Source organism: Mastacembelus armatus, chromosome 7, assembly GCF_900324485.2.
Source record: "Mastacembelus armatus chromosome 7, fMasArm1.2, whole genome shotgun sequence".
In the NCBI taxonomy this organism is placed as follows: domain Eukaryota; kingdom Metazoa; phylum Chordata; class Actinopteri; order Synbranchiformes; family Mastacembelidae; genus Mastacembelus; species Mastacembelus armatus.
In genome coordinates, this window is record NC_046639.1 from 10,965,615 (window position 1) to 10,983,292 (window position 17,678).

At 44.6% G+C, this 17,678-nt stretch overlaps 1 protein-coding gene across 2 annotated transcripts in view; it reads left to right on the top strand.

Annotated features, from left to right (window-relative positions):
- Positions 1-17,678, top strand: part of spryd3 (SPRY domain containing 3) — a 67,651-nt gene that overhangs the window by 39,323 nt on the left and 10,650 nt on the right. For both annotated transcript variants that reach the window (XM_026332713.2, XM_026332714.2), the window contains exon 8: positions 13,883-13,940. In XM_026332713.2, coding sequence (XP_026188498.1) covers positions 13,883-13,940 — 58 coding nt within the window. The remainder of the gene's footprint in view (positions 1-13,882; positions 13,941-17,678) is intronic.

A 17,678-nucleotide genomic window follows, 5' to 3' on the forward strand; every position in this document is an offset into this window, starting at 1 on the left:
TTTCCCATATAGTCACATAGGCAGTCTGGGTCAATGAAGCCAAAAGATTTGGAGCGAATGGATCTCATTGGCTGGCTCTTGCAGTTGTGGTTTTGTTTTATTTATTTATATATTTTTTTTCTTCTTGGTATGGACCATTTCATGTGTTCCATAGCTTTCAAGTGACATATGTACAGAGGACACAATAATATGCCAGTGTGTGTAGGCATACAGCTGTTTACCAGAGGCCATGTACAGTGGGTACGGAAAGTATTCAGACCCCTTTAAATTTTTCACTCTTTGTGTCATTGCAGCCATTTGCCAAAATTAAAAAGGTTCATTTTATTTCTCATTAATGTACAATCAGCACCCCATCTTGACAGAAAAAAACAGAAATGTAGAAATTTTTGCAAATTTATTAAAAAATAAAAACTGAAATATCACATGGTATTCAGACCCTTTGCAGTTACACATTTAATTCACATGCTGTCCATTTCTTCTGATCCTCCTTGAGATGGTTCTGCTCCTTCACTGGAGTCCAGCTGTGTTTAATTAAACTGATTGGACTTGATTAGGAAAGGCACACACCTGTCTATATAAGACCTTACAGCTCACAGTGCATGTCAGAGCAAATGAGAATCATGAGGTTAAAGGAACTGCCCAAGGAGCTCAGAGACAGAATTGTGGCAAGGCACAGATCTGGCCAAGGTTACAAAAGAATTTCTGCAGCACTCAAGGTTCCTGACAAGGTTCAAGGGCACTGACTGGGAATAATAAAGATTAAGAAATTCAGAAAACGTTTACAGTTTACATATCAAGACCTTTTACAGTGAAAGCATGTTATTTATACAGTAGAGTAGTAGTAGTAGTAACAGTGAAGAATCCTTCACTGGTTACATTAGGACTTTTTTGAATCCTCCTCACTAAGCTTATACAGTAAGGACAGGATCAAGCTGAAGCGTCTCAAAACCAATTTACATTAAAATGTACCTGATATTATTCTTCTGAATCAGGAACTGTCTTGAACAGTATAGATTCATGATTTGATTTGCGAGTTTTTGACACCCTGCAGGTTTAGCCTCGAAAGTGCTGTGAATGTGAAGTATAAGTGACTACCAAAGCCAAGGCCTGAGGAGAGCTGCCAGCTCCCGGGGTCAAAACACTGCTCCTTTTTAATAACAAGAATAAAGGATGAAAGCTGTACAATATATTCACAGTCTCTGAGGCAATTTTTATATAACAGGAACAGGAGGATGCATAGATCACTAAATGATATTAAGTGCTTGTAAATACAGCAAGGAATGGCTGAGCAGGAGAAATACACACACGTGTGTGTTGTACATACAGATTTCCTTCCCAGCAATTTAGAATATTGGTAATTGATTCAAATCAACAACTATTTGTTGTCTAGTTTCTAAAAACCACAGGAGACAGATAATCTATGATAGTCTTTAAATTTTATTAGATTAATCCATAGACTGTATATACAGTAAAGATGGACAGCATTTTCTCCCAAAAATATAATGACTATACAGGCTGCCATCTTGCTTTTATGATCCATTTTATAATCAGATTCTACAGAGTAGAAAGGTGGTAAAAATCCAAAATGCATCCAAAACATGCCAGTTTTTATATACAGGTTTTATATATTAAAAACCACTCAGCATGATAATATCTACCTAAAATGATGGAAATTAGCTTTGAGAAAAATCTGCTTGATTTGTACTTTTACGTGTCTTGTTTCCCATCCCCTAAAAAGCAGCAGGGTTTATGACCTCTAAGTAATATAATAAAGTTCTAGGAAATAAACCACCAGGTGGTGATCAGTTGACAGCTCTGCCCCTCTTCACCCGAGTGTCCAAGACATATGGCCGAAGGTCAGATGACACGACTACAAAGTCGATCATTGACCTCCGGCCTAGGGTGTCCTGGTGCCATGTGCACTGATGGACACCCTTATGCTTGAACATGGTGTTCGTTATGGACAAACTGTGACTAGCACAGAAGTCCAGCAACAGAACACCGCTCGGGTTCGTATCGGGGAGGCCGTTCCTCCCAATTACGCCCCTCCAGGTTTCACTGTCACTGCCCACGTGAGCGTTGAAGTCCCCCAACAGAATTATGGAGTCCCTGGTAGGAGCACCTTTCAGCACCCCCCCAAGAGACTGCGGGTACTCTGCACTGTTGTTCGGCCCATAGGCCGAAACAACAGTGAGAGACCTATCCCCGGCCCGAAGGCGCAGGGAAACGACCCTTTCACTCTGGGGGGAAAACTCCAACACGTGGGTCAGCTGGTGTGGGCTTGCTCATAGCTCCCCAGCCCACACCAGCTCGCCGCCGCTCACCGCGAGCAACTCCAGAGTAGAAGAGAGTCCAGCCCCTCTCAAGGAGCTGGGTTCCAGAGCCCAGGCTGTGCGTGGAGGTGAGCCCGACTATCTCTAGTCGGTACCGCTCGACCTCCCGCACAAGCTCAGGCTCCTTCCCCCCAAGTGAGGTGACATTCCATGTCCCTAGAGCCAGTTTCAGCATCCAGGGATCGGGTTGCCGAGGTCCCCGTCCTCGACCACTGCCCGATCCACTATGCACCGGCCCCTTATGGATCCTCCTGCGGGTGGTGGGTCCACAGAAGGGTGGCCCCACGTCACTCTTTCGGGCTTTGCCCGGGCTGGGCCCCATGGGGGGGAGACCCAGTCACCAGGCGCTCGCCTACGAGCCCGAACCCCAGGCCTGGCTCCAGGGTGGGGCCCCGGCTTGCCATGCCGGGCGACGTCACAGTCCTCGATTGTCGCTCCATAAGGGGTCACTGAACCTGGTGGTGAGTTGGATCCGCTGGCAGAGGAGGAAGCGGGACAGACTTGGCAGGCCAAAACGTTCTGTGAAGGTCTGCTGGGAATGTTTGGCCGAACCCATTGTCAGGGAGGTCTTTAACTCACACCTCCGAGAGAGCTTCTACCAGTTCCCGGGGGAGGCTGGGGACATTGAGTCCGAATGGACCATGTTTTCCACCTCCATTGTCGACGCGGCGGCTAGGAGCTGTGGCCGTAAGGTTTCAGGTGCCTGTCGTGGCGGCAATCCTCAAACCCAGTGGTGGACACCGGAGGTAAGGGATGCCGTCAAGCTGAAGAAGGAGTCCTACCGAGCTTGGCTGGCTTGTGGGATTTCCGAAGCAGCTGACAGGTAGCGCAGGGCCAAGCGTGTTGCAGCCCAGGCGGTGACGGTGGCAAAAACTCGGGTATGGGAGGAGTTCGGTGAGGCCATGGAGAAGGACTACTTGTCGGCCCCGAAGAAATTCCGCCCGGTGCCTCAGGAGGGGGAAGCAGTGCTCTACCAACACTGTTTACAGTAGAAGTGGGGAGCTGCTGACCTCGACTGGGGATATTGTCGGACGGTGGAAGGAATACTTCGAGGATCTCCTCAATCCCGTCAACACGTCTTCCATAAGGGAAGCAGGGGCTGGGGATTCAGGGGCTGAACCATCCATCACCCAAGCCGAAGTCACTGAGGTAGTTCGCCTGTGCAATATCGCGTGGCGTTCGGGGACAGTACCCCTGGATTGGCAGACCGGGGTGGTGGTTCCTCTTTTTAAGAAGGGGGGACCGGAGGGTGTGTTCCAACTACAGAGGGATCATACTCCTCAGCCTCCCGGGGAAAGTCTATGCCAGGGTGCTGGAGAGGAGGATCCGGCCGGTGGTCGAACCTCGGATCAACCGGGTCCCTCATGACATCCTGTGGGAGGTGCTCCAAGAGTATGGGGTCCGAGGCCCTTTGCTGAGGGCTTTCCGGTCTCTGTACAAACGGAGCAGGAGCTTGGTTTGCATTGCCGGTAGTAAGTCAGACCTGTTCCCAGTGCACATTGGACTCCGGCAGGGCTGCCCTTTGTCACCGGTTCTGTTCATTACTTTTATGGACAGAATTTCTAAGCGCAGCCAGGGGCCGGAGGGAGTCCAGTTCGCGGACCACAGGATTTCATCTCTGCTTTTTGCAGATGATGTTGTCCTGTTGGCTCCATCGAGCCAGGATCTCCAGCGTGCACTGGGACGGTTTGCAACCGAATGTGAAGCGGCTGGGATGAGAATCAGCACCTCCAAGTACGGAACGCAAGATTGACAGACGGATCGGGGCATCGGCAGCAGTAATGCTGTCAGTGTACCGGTCCATTGTGGTGAAGAAGGAGCTAAACCGGAAGGCAAAGCTCTCGATTTACCGGTCAATCTACGTTCCTACTCTCACCTATGGTCATGAGCGCTGGTTCATGACCGAAAGAACAAGATCACGGATACAAGCGGCTGAAATGAGCTTCCTCCGCAGGGTGGCCGGGCGCTCCCTTAGAGATAGGGTGAGGAGCTCGGTCACCCGGGAGGAGCTCGGAGTAGAGCCACTGCTCCTCCACATCGAGAGGAGTCAGTTGAGGTGGCTCGGGCATCTGTTTCGGATGCCTCCTGGGCGCCTTCCTGGGGAGGTGTTCCGGGCATGTCCCACCGGGAGGAGGCCCCGGGGAAGACCCAGGACACGCTGGAGGGACTATGTCTCTCAGCTGGCCTGGGAAAGCCTCGGTGTCCCCCCGGAAGAGCTGGAGGAAGTCTCCAGGGAGAAGGAAGTCTGGGTATCCCTGATTCGGCTACTGCCCCCGCGACCCGGCCCCGGATAAGCGGAAGAAGATGGATGGATGGATGGATGGAAATAAACCAGCCATTTGAATTAGTATCACTTAAAACTTTTGGCGATGAAACAGGAAGCTTACCCATATGTATCTTATTCAATGTAGACAGAGGCCGCTACATCATAGTAGCTGCTATGTGTGACACCAGTTAAAGCTTGGTGAGCCAAACAATGAGTAACACTGGTTTATAATGAAAAATGAATTGTTAGCTCATTTTTGGATTTAATGTCTCCTAATCTGCATGTTATATATCTTCATATATTTTCTCTTTTTATATACAGACAAAACAGTAATATTCTCTGATGCAGCTAAAAAGAGGGTATAGCTGCACAGATGGTGCTGTCCGTGGGTAAGGAAGAAGCTTGAGCAGTGATAACTCCAGGCCCATTTCTCAGAGTTCCTCTCACCCTTCTTTTTGCTCCAGTACTTTCCTGTCTGACTCTAGGTTTCATCATTAAGACATTAGCCTTAAATCCAGGAGAAGCTGTAAAGCTGCAATTTGAAGGGCTTAGATAGTGACTGTTAACTTAAGAGTAGTCACAAATTTGCATGCTGGTCTTTTTCACATTGCATTCTGACTACCAAGATGCATGCCTCTTTCTCTTTTCTCTCTTTTTCTCCTGAGCATGGCAATGTGGCTCTAACACATTAGTGCAGATGGAAATGTCTCAGCTGTTGGATGTATTGGCTGAAATTTACGTGAATTATATTAATATTTGATGTGAAACTTGATGTGAAAAGATTTCTTATGTGAACTCCAGTACTGGCTGCTGATTTGCCTTAGAATATTGAAACTAAATGTCAGGATGTTTCATTTTATGCTAGACCCAAGTAATAAATGCTTAGAGCAACTGCATAAAATGTCAGAATGAACTGTTATAAGTTTAGTGGTCTCTCTTCTTAAGCATGTCAAGTTTCAATATCCTCAACACTTTGATATATAAATATATGGCAGAATCAGTACCATTGCAAGCGATCCATAGGCAAAACTGGCAACGCTACAATGTACTGTATATCTCTATCTTTTGTCACATCCACGTTAGTAGGTTACACTGCCATCTTGTATGTGAATAGCATAGCTGTATTTTTATGAATGATCTGTAGTGACTGCATTATCCATCCATCCATCCATCTTCTATACCCGCTTTTTCCTGAAAGCCAGGGTCACGGGGATCTGCTGGAGCCTATCCCAGCTCTCTCTCGGGTGAAAGGCCGGGGTACACCCTGGACAGGTCACCAGTCCATCACAGTGACTGCATTATCATATAATAATATCAGATGTAGTTTTCTTTCCAGTTAGAAAATGTTAGCCTGCTTACATGCTAGTCCTGAGATTGTGTAGTTGGCAAACAATATGCCTGCTCAACATTGGGGTGTGCCTAAATACAGCCTCAAGATGCTTCTAGTGTGGTAGCAGACTCGTGGTTGTTTGCATGAGCAAAAGTTGCCTCATTGTACTACACTTTGTCTTAATTCTGGCCAAAATTCCAATATGTCCAAAAAGATGACAAATAACAGGGAAGTCAAGATTCAAAACATTCAAATTAAATTGGCTTCTTAAAAAGGCAGAAACAAATTCTTAAATCCCCCAAGCTTTTGTTGCCAGTTTCCTGTCCAACAGAGAAGTAGAAGGAATTCGAGCTATGTGATACGTTTGAATGCTTTTTACACAAGGTAAAGGTGCTGTTTTCTGTTTGTAATCTAAGATCTGTTTTGACCCCACTGCAGTTCCTAGACCTGTCATGACCTCTCATTTTGTCTCTCATTCCTCTGAAGATAAGGGTCTGAATGAATGTACAGCATGTATATGCTTGGTGGAACAGTTGTTTTTCATCCAGTACACACATCGGTTGCTAGGTTGTGGGACAAAGAGAGATCTGAGCTTAGTTATGGAGCGGAAAAGTGTAGAGGGTAGACGTGAGCTGTTCGAGGACATTGGGAGTGGAGAGGGTTATACCAAGATAGAAAGTCAGGAGTTTGAAAAAATCAAGGGATGCTATTAAAAAAAAAAAATTATAAAAAAAATGAGAAAACAAGTCTTGGAAAAACAAACCATGAAACCATACAAAAAGACAAACTGGATAACTGTGAGAAGATAAGGGGAAAAATCAGGTAGGGTTGAATGTGGAAAGATGGATGGATAAAAAGAAATTAAGCCACAAAGTATGGTTCAGCAGTCATTAGTGGCTAAACGAAACAGATGGTTTTCTCAGTTTACTCTTGACCCTCTCGTGCATTGACTCATTTTGACGTACATAAAGGGCTGCACCTATTGATCATTTTTGGAGTCGAATATTATACCGAATATTTCAGTGATTACTCGAGAAATCGGATAAAATTGACTTTTGCATTTTTAAACGATAATGCATGACAGAAACGACAGGTTACGTTGAAATAATGCCGGTCTGGTTCACAACTGGATGCTTTCCGTTCAGATGTTGAAGCGCTGTTGTGGTACACCAGTTCTACATTACAATACACACATTGTAGCTTGTTGTCATCTTATTTAAGTTTGTAATGGTCCCAAACTTGGGACATTTTTCTTTTACGGACAGTTTCGCTCTCTGCCATAGCGCCAACTTTGAAATGCACTGTGCGACTGTGATTACGGTCCGTGTGGAACAATGATCCCTCGGCGAAGCAGGTCCGATAACGCAAGTAATAGTAATTTGCCTCGACGATCTTTTGTAATAGAATTCATCTATTTCGTTGAGTATTTATTGCAGCCCTAACATAAACCCAGTCATAAAGCCACAAACATGAACTAACAGTATACACTCTCACACACAAATAAATAACACTGCGCAGGAGACTGCAATACAGTGGCAGTGTTTCCAGGCATATGAAGTTGAAGTTTTGCTGCATATGAAGTTTGAAAATGATGTAGATTTTCCTAAAAACAGTTTAAGATTATTTGCTTTGAGATAAGCTACAATATTTCCTCATGACCCAACAAAGTTTGTTACTGTATGATGCTGATGATTGAATACTGTACTGTTTTATGTCTAGCAGAGGTGGAATGGGGAGATTGAAAATGGAAGAAAGTCAAGATGCCTAGGCTCTGGGAAATAGCATGGTCAGTCAGTTTGCAGATACAGAAATAATCTTGAAATTGTCTGACGGATTGCTATGCGATATTACACACTTGGACAAAATTGTTCAGTTCCATTAAAGAAAGAAAAACCCATGATTGTCACGTGTTTATCGATATTCAAGGTACCAAGAAAATGAATTCTAAACACTTGATTCTTGTACTTTCCCTGTAACACATTCAGCAGGGAGAGACTTTTGTCAAAAAAATCTCAAAAAATGTGTTGTGTGGACACATTTCAATAACAGAACAAACGCAGTAGTTTTTCTTTTATATCTGTTTGTATCGAGAAAACACTTGCGCCCATAAAAGGTGATAGACATGCCCAAACATGTACAGACATAAGGGGTTGTTCTTCCCTCTCCAGTCAGACCATGAGCTACTGTCAGATCATTGCTGTTATCATGTCATGAGCTAAAGGTTTTAGCCTGATGACACAAGGTTATACAAACAGACCTGCATTAGTTAACTACATAGTCCTTGCCCAGCCCCTATACGTGAGGTAGTGTTGGCACGTACAGACACACTACTTTCCCTCCTTCCAAACTGTACCTGAAACACACACCCATACACTCAAATTCGTGGTAATTCATGGCTTAAGTTATATTTTTAGACAGCTCTGTGATATGCCGGGGTGATAGCTGCAGTAGATATGGGTATCTGCTTTTGCATGGTTTTTCTTTTGGCCCGCACCTTTCCGCTTGTACTCTTGCAGAGTTGTTTACTCTGCCACAGTGTGGAAATGCAGGCTTCTCTGATGACACCAGTGTAGCAGCTGTCAAGCTGATATTGTTGGCCATGCTGCGCACAGAACATCAGTGTTTGTTGTTCTTAGAAGCAGCTTGCATTTCACTGATAACTTCTGCAGATCAGCAGGCAAAGCGACCATGCTTCAAAATTTTAGTGTACCTGAGAGTACATCAGCTGGTTAACAATTTTCTCACAGTAAACTACATCCACTGGACTCTGGATTATTAAACACCCAATGTTCCTGTCCTGTGGACATGCAGCCCAGATACCAGTCAGCCAGAGAAATTCTCAGGCTTGTGGTTAAGACGAGGGGGGAAAATGAGCAGAATTGGCAGATCAAGGGGGTGCAGTTTTGGAGCAGTACTGCATTCCTCCATGTCTCCCTGTCTTCCTCTGTCTCACTCTTTCTCACTCTCTCTTGCTTTCCCCACATTCATCCCCATTTCCTGTTCATTAAACCCCAATGTGATTGTCAGACAGGATTGTTGATGTTTCCCTGATGTCCTGGCCTCAAGTGCTGCAAACCGTTTGCCTCGCCTGACCAAGGTGCAGCATTCCCATTCCCATTATTTTTCTTATCCGCACAGATTCTTATAGAAACCTTGATAAAAGGTTGATAAAAGCTTCTTTCTTCTTTTTCAGATGGCATAATGCTCATATGTTGGCTTTCTTTACCTGAGAAAGCAAGAGAGAAGGAGAACATGAACAAGAAAGCATTTAGAAAATGTACATTAGAGAGATGAAACAAAGCATAATACTCTCTTTCTGGTTCTTCCTCATTCAGTAGTGTGTTTCTACAGTAATGTATTTGCAGCCTTGAAGAGAGATAAAAATCTCTGGTTATTACCTTTTAGTCATACTCTGATCTTATCTGAAAGTTGGCCCATTAGTTATTTCTGTTGGTATGGTGAGTCAAAGAGAAAGATGTTGAGAGAGACAACCATATTCTCTACTCAGAAAGATATAACACACACTGACAGATACTCTAATTGCAGCAGGTAATGGAAAAGGATGAACATAATTGGCATAATGTAATGCCCTGGGAAACAATGTACTGGCTTTCTGATTCATGATTTAGATGTGTCATGGTAAATTCAGTCACATATACAAATCATGGTTCTACAAATGGACTTTTTCCTGAAGTCATTTTCCAGTCATAGCTTAGTTAATTTTAACTAGACCTGGAAACATATATTTTATCCACATAGTGAGATGATGTGGATGACACCCGAATTAGAGTTATAGTCTTTATTTTTGCTTTCACTGTCCAAAACCAGTAGTAGTAACCTGGAAATAGTCTCAAAGCCTGGAAGCATTTCATTAGTTAGCTACTTTATTTTGTAGGATTACAGGATGGAAACAGCCACACTGAACTTAAATTCAACAGCGGACTGAAACTTAAACTCAATAACTGATTGATACATTCTTTCTGGGGACCAAAATGCCATGTAGCCAGAGTTAAGACTAACATTTGCAACTTTACCCTCCAGCAGCCCCAAAAAAAACCTGTTGCCCAGCAGAGGTTTACTGTGCCCCACACCTAACTAGCTAGCTCTGCCCTGCAGTACACAAACAATGCAATTCCATGTTCTAAATTGATCCTCAACCGATGAAGATGCCAACTTTCGTAGCATTAACCTCTATGTTTCAGCATTATGCTATCTATGGAGACATCATGTACATGAATTTCATGTCCATGTTAACTTTTTAACATACCTATAGAAAATCAGTTGTATCTTTTATTGCACACACAGTCAGTTAGGCTAAGGTTATTTTTGAAAAAGTGTCATGTCCAGCAACTTGACTTCCTGTACTCCACTTTTATTTTGAAAGACCCACATGCTGTAAGTTACCTCTGACTTCCACTCTAGTAATGAGGTAACGAGTCTCACCTGCTTGCTCTCCTTAGTTCACAGCTTTTATACCTCTCCATAGCTATAGACGAGTTGCCGGATCGTCTGATTACACTTTGGACTCAAGTCATAGAAACCATGCCAATTCCACTCATGGATACCCTGTCGATACAAGTAAGTTTTTGTTGAAACTTCATGTTGCTAGAAGAGGAAGAATTAGTTTTGTTCAAGTGGATTCTCGCACTCCCCTGCTGGTACCTTGTTTCAGGAAGACTTTATGTTGGATTTTGCACAGAAACAAATGAATGTGTATCAAGCCACCGAGCCTAGACGAGCTCAGTCCTTTTATTTAATCTGCCAAGTCAGCTAGCCTTTTTACCCTCCTTTAGGTTCACTAAAGTCTTTTCAGTTGGAGGAGTCTATCTTTTGTTGCTGTAACCTTTGGACCCTTTTGAGTTTGTCTGCTAGATCACTAGACGCCCCTGACCAGGGCGACCTAGTTCTGTCAGATATTGCTCTGCGGGCCCCGTTCGGAATTCAAGTTCCATCTGTCTGGGCTCCCTCGTAGGTGCTGAGTGTGGGCTTAGGCAGCAACCACCATACACCATAGACTCTCTGGTTTTTCTTTGTCTCCATCTGCTGGTCCACCAATACTCCACATTTCACCCTGTTCTGATCCATGTAAGAAATAAATCTTCTAAAACTGAGTTTGGTGTTGGCACTTAATTGGTCCTAAACCTCCCTAATCATGACAGTACGATCCGGCCACTAAGGACCTTGCCTCACCCACTCAGTCACCAGGACACCCTGTTTTTGTTAACCTAGCATTCACGTCCATGTTTTAAACACCCACCAAGACCCGAGATTACCCTGCCACCATGTTTCCTTGACGGGACAAACCCCAACCGGTCCCACAGTACCAATCATGCCCCCCATCAGCATTAGCCGTAGACTGTTTGAGGATGGGAAGCTTCATTACTGACTCGTCACGTTCTGACCGATCTCCTGCCCAAACCAATGACCAAGTGGACATACACACCTTTTTCTGCAACCAAGCCAGGAAGTATGACGAAAGATACTCCGTGGAACACTATGCGAATGTGCAAGTGCCAGTTCTGTCTCCAGTGTGCCAGTCACAGACACCACCATTCAAGTCACAGTTTGGCCCTGTTCCCACAGTCCCACCTGCCCCAACGGTCAATTCACTAGTTTCTCAGATAGAGCCTCCAGAACCTGCAGTTTCACAGCCAGTCGTCCCGTTCCGTATTCCCACAGCTCAATCAGTCACGATCTCCGACACTCTCGAAGACAGTTGGGAGATGAAGCTATTTAGGATCTTTACAGAAGCTGCCCAGAATCACAACAACTATGCACAAGTCATCTCTGCCTGTGAGTCCCTACGACGGGAGTGGATCTTTTCTCGACCCCCGAACCATGCAGATATCCTGCCCCACATTATCATAACTTCATCATCAATCATATCTTTAGTAATGGACTGTGAGAAACAATCGCTCCCACTAAATCTCGTTTTTCCCAGGATTTTGGATCATGTTTCGCCACAGTCTCCCTCGCCACAGTTTCCAGTGCCATTACAAGTTTCCCACCAGCAACCAGTGCAACCACAGCCACAGCAGCCAGAGCCACCTGCACAGCAGCAGCAAGTCCCAAATACCACACTCACCCGAGAGGCCATCCACCCGAGCGGTATCGAACACACGCCTGCCTGAGAAGCCGTCCACCCGAATGACCTTGGACCCACGCTCACCGGAGAGGCCGTCCACCCTCAGCGCGCCGACGAAGCCGTCCCCGCCGAGGCTCCTCTCACACCTCAGCAGCCACAGCAATCAGAATCACCTGTGCTGCAGCAAGGGGAACCATCAGACCAACAGCCTCGACGACGGGGTAACCGCCGTCGGAAGAAGTCCATTTTGAAACCTCATTGTGTCGACGAAGTCGTCACCACTCGCACACCTCTAGAGCCGCAGCAGCAGGTAGAGTCTCCAGAGTTACAAGAGCTTCCAGAGTGGCCGCCGTCACAGCCGGCCGAGCCTCCAGGGCTTCCAGAGCTCCCGCTGCCAGAGTTCCCAGGTCCAGCGCTACCAAGCCAGAGTCCAGACCGAGGACCCGAGTTTACCACCGCAGGACCAGAGCCAGTGCCACCTCCTCGGTTAGCGCATCCTGGCCCGACTCCTGGACCTGCACCCTCAAGTCGATCCAGGATCCATGTTTGCCCAAGGGGCCGTCCTCCAGACCGGCCCAAATACCACGCTCGCCCGAGAGGCCATCCACCCGAACAGCCACGGACCCACGCCTCCCGGAAAGGCCGTCCACCGGAGCGGTCTCGAACCCACGCTCACCAGAGAGGCAGTCCACCCTTACGACCTCGGACCCACGCCTGCCGGAGAGGCAGTCCACCCTTATGGCCTCGGACCCACGCCTGCCGGAGAGGTCGTCTACCCGAGCAACCTTGGACCCATGGTCACCGGAGAGGCTGTCCTCCCGAACATCCTCGGATCCATGTTCCCCGGAGAGCCGAACGACTCCGAAAAGTTTTCTTTTTTTCCCCAGAGACACACCTCAGTAGCAACCCTACTCGTAAAGATAGTTTATTTTTGTTTTGCCCTGCGCGCCCGCCCTCTAGTATTGATGATGATTTTGTGGTGCACCTTTGCTTTTAAACATATCCCAAATGGTTGCTTCCAAAAAATAAAGCCAGCCAGTTTGATCAGATCCCCTGATGTTTCCACTCAAGCCATCATGGAGTTTGGTTTTTTGTCATCTTTGATGCACTACATGGAATTTAAAACTGACAATATTGTTCCAGTCAGGATTAAATAAAATCACTTAACTGAGTGTGGTTTCTGTTATCTAGCCTAGCCATATTGATTTAAATGGGGTGGACAACATAACTGGAACACCTGTGTGTGTGTGTGTGTGTGTGCGTGTGCGCGTGTGTGCGTATATAATGCAACCTAAATTCAACAACATAACAAATGACGTTCTCCAAAATGATTAGTTTGAGCAGTTGAATCAATACCCCTGAAAATGGTTCAAATAAAACATAATCATCTTCATGAAGGATTTATTGCAGGACTGTTGGATTAGACTGACTTAGTTTGAGTTATTTGTACCTAATAAACTGATAATGGGACATTAAAGGTTATTTCAGAGAAGAATCCATTTTTAATTATACCAACAAATCTCCTGAGAAAACCAAGCAACAATAAATGTATCCTACAAATGAGTACTGGCTGTGTATCTAGTCTGACATATTTTTTTTCTGTCATTGAGCTCCATTGTTAACTAAAACATATTAAAAACACATCAGGGCCACACCTGTCTATTAGTTCTTCCTCTGTGGTGTAGTATAGTTTTTTTTTTTTTTTTTTTTGTGGTTCTTGTTTTTGAGAAAGCTAGATGTGTTGCTGGATTTCCTCACATTCAGGATGTGTTTTTGTGTTGTTCCTGTCGCTATATTTGTGTTCCACCAAAAGCAAATAAACACTGCCTGTGGAAATGTGTATTTTTGACCTGTGTATCTGTTTACAGGACTACCCCAGGAACAGACACCCGGGATGGAGCAGAGGGTCAGTGGCCTACCATGCAGGTGAGATTTCATCCCTATTTAAGCCCGAGCACTGACCGAAGGTCCTGGAGCAGGGACTATTATAATTGCTCAACGTGCAAGGGACGAATCAGCGGGCCGAAACAACCTCAAATTTGACCCCCTGAACATGTGTGAAAACTCACCACAATTTGCACAGAAATCAGAATCGAGTGAAAATTTTATAGGTTTCATAAGAATGGCTCTTTGGTGCTCCTGACAAAAATTAAACCACATTACACCAATGGGAGGCCAACTGAATTTTTTTTTATCGCACACTCATCAAAATTGGCAGGTTTATTCTTCATGTCGGGCCAAGCAAAAAAGCTTATCATGTCAAGGTCATATGACCAACAGGAAGTCCACCAGTTGGGAGTTTATAGTTTGCTGTTTTTGCTCACCACGAACTTGAAGTTATCCAAATTTTGTAATTAATTTTTATGGTTTTCCTTTGAGGGACGCAGAAAGTTGACATACATTTTTGGCACTTTCGCGTTGTGATAAATCACACACGCATTGTAGGATTTGAACCTGACCAATTGATGAATTTTAGACCCCGGGGGCCTGAATCCAGGTGATTGAACAAAATCACAGTAGACACAAAAGTGTAACAATTTGAAAATTTGCAAAAATTTGAATGGAGAGCCAATATTTAGTTTGTCAGAAATTTACCAGATTTGGCACAAAAATCCTTTAGGCCGACCCGATCAAAAAACCCAATCAGACCCATGCTCTATTTTTCACGCTGTTGCCTTGGAGATGACAGAAAGCCACAATTGTTTCTTATGGAGAGCTGTACTGAGGGATGAAATTACATGGAGAGCCAAAATTTAGTTTGTCAGAAATGTACCAAAAAATCCTTTAGGGCGTGATGATCAAAAAAGCCAATCAGACCCATGCTCTATTTTCCACGCTGTTGCCGTGGCGATGACAGAGCGTCATCATTGGAGTTTTAAACTTAAAGGTGCAATAGTTGAATAAATACCCAAAATTTAGTTGGTCAGAACTGCACCAAACTTGGCTTAAAAATCCATTACAGCATCCCGATCAAAAAAGCCAATCGGATCTATGCTCTATTTTCCACGCTTTTGCTGTGGCGATGCCTGAGATCCACCATTGTATTTCATTGGCAGATGCATATTGGAGGATACAATTAATATCAAATTGCTTGCTGTTGCTGTCGTCCTGCATTTATGTCTATATGAGTGTCTGTGTGTGCCTGTAGGACTGTGGTCTCAGAAATGTGCCCTCTGCAGCAGTTAACAAAATCCCACACCTCACCTTTCCGGGTGCAAATTCTGCTCTCATTTAAAAGGCTCCCAGTGAGGTGACTGCAACTACGGTTTAATCTTGGTATTGAATAAAATTTGTGGCTTTATGAGAGACGAGACTCTTTTTACTGTGATGATGTGAAAAATGTGACTTTTTGGTCTGAACTGTGGCCTCTGGAGTGATTTACAAAATCCCCCACCTCAGCTTTGCTAGTCCTGTCAAATGAACATTTACAATGATAAATGTGCAGGTTTTCTGCATGTGTCCACAGGTGTGTGCAACCTTACAGCTCACAGTGCATGTCAGAGCAAATGAGAATCATGAGGTCAAAGGGACTGCTCAAGGAGCTCAGAGACAGAATTGTGGCAAGGCACAGATCTGGCCAAGGTTACAAAAGAATTTCTGCAGCACTCAAGGTTCCTAAGAGCACAGTGGCCTCCATAATCCTCAAATGGAAAAAGTTTGGAATGACCAGAACTCTTCCTAGACCTGGCCGTCCAGCGAAACTGAGCAATCGTGGGAGAAGAGCCTTGGTGAGAGAGGTAAAGAAGAACCCAATGATCACTGTGGCTGAGCTCCAGAGATGCAGTAGGGAGATGGGAGAAAGTTCCACAAAGTCAACTATCACTGCAGCCCTCCACCATTCGGGGCTTTATGGCAGAGGGGCCCGACGGAAGCCTCTCCTCAGTGCAAGACACATGAAAGCCAAAAAACACATGAAGGACTCCCAGACTATGAGAAATAAGATTCTCTGGTCTGATGAGACCAAGATTGAACTTTTTGGCGTTAATTCTAAGCGGTATGTGTGGAGAAAACCAGGCACTGCTCATCACCTGCACAATACAATCCCTACAGTGAAACATGGTGGTGGGAGCATCATGTTGTGGGGGTGTTTTTCAGCTGCAGGGACAGGACGACTGGTTGCAATTGAAGGAAAGATGAATGCGGCCAAGTACAGAGATATCCTGGAAGAAAACCTCTTCCAGAGTGCTCAGGACCTCAGGCTGGGCCGAAGGTTCACCTTTCAACAGGACAATGACCCTAAGCACACAGCTAAAATAACAAAGGAGTGGCTTCTGAACAACTCTGTGACCGTTCTTGACTGGCCCAGCCATAGCCCTGACCTAAACCCAATTGAGCATCTCTGGAGAGACCTGAAAATGGCTGTCCACCAACGTTCACCATCCAACCTGACAGAACTGGAGAGGATCTGCAAGGAAGAATGGCAGAGGATCCCCAAATCCAGGTGTGAAAAACCTGTTGCATCATTCCCAAGAAGACTCATGGCTGTACTAGCTCAAAAGGGTGCTTCTACTCAATGCTGAGCACAGGGTCTGAATACTTATGACCATGTGTTCTTTCAGTTTTTCTTTTTTAATAAATTTGCAAAAATGTCTACATTTCTGTTTTTTTCTGTCAAGATGGGGTGCTGAGTGTACATTAATGAGAAATAAAATGAACTTTTTTGATTTTGGCAAATGGCTGCAATGACACAAAGAGTGAAAAATTTAAAGGGGTCTGAATACTTTCCGTACCCACTGTATATACCTTCTTCCTTTTGACCAGCTATCAAAACATATTTTCTTGGTCACTTTTCACATTCCATTCATGTTTCATGTTGATGTTTATAACCCTAAACCCCAGTGTCCCAGATTCCATTTATACTTTAAAATATTAATAATAATATCACTTGGTGCTTTGTGTCCTGCCAGGGTCAGTGACACATGAGGCCAGTCATTCAGAAGCTCACTGTGCCAATCCCAGAGGTCTAGTGCTGAGGTCTGTCTGGTTTGGATATTGTGTGTTGGACACCACAGAAATGTGTGTGCTACAGCACAGCTCCCATTAATCTTGTTTGTTAGAGACTTAAATGATGTACAGGGTTTTTTATGGTGCTTGTACTGTATGAGGTTACCTTCCCATGCTTGGATTAAGAGACAGACTGACCCAGCCATTTATAATCAACACCTGTGGTCTATTCATGTATCCCCTTACCCTTCCATGCACCCAAGTCATTCACAGAACAGTTAAGGAATGTCCAGAACAGCATCTAGATAAGCTTTTAGTGGAATAACAAAAATGTAATCTGTATTTACATTGTATACCCAATGTTGTATATACTAGGTCATATAACCACTGCAGTAATTGCATTAAGAATGAATTACTTCACTTTTGTTACCTTGGTTTTTCCTGCATGATACAAACCAGAAAAACTGCGGAGGTGCTTCTATGACACTGGCTCTATTTATTAAATTTTATGGTTAGCTTTTGTATTTTGCCTCACTAAAAGTAAATATCTGTCAGTATATACGTACTTGACAGGTCTTCTGTATGGACTGTTGAAAGTCATTGTATATTTTTATCAAATTGCTGCGTATATAAAGCTTGTATAGTTTAATTAATTCATTAATTTAATTCTTTGACCAGTGCTGGTGATACCACCAGTGTTTGTTGTTTGGGAGCAGGCCT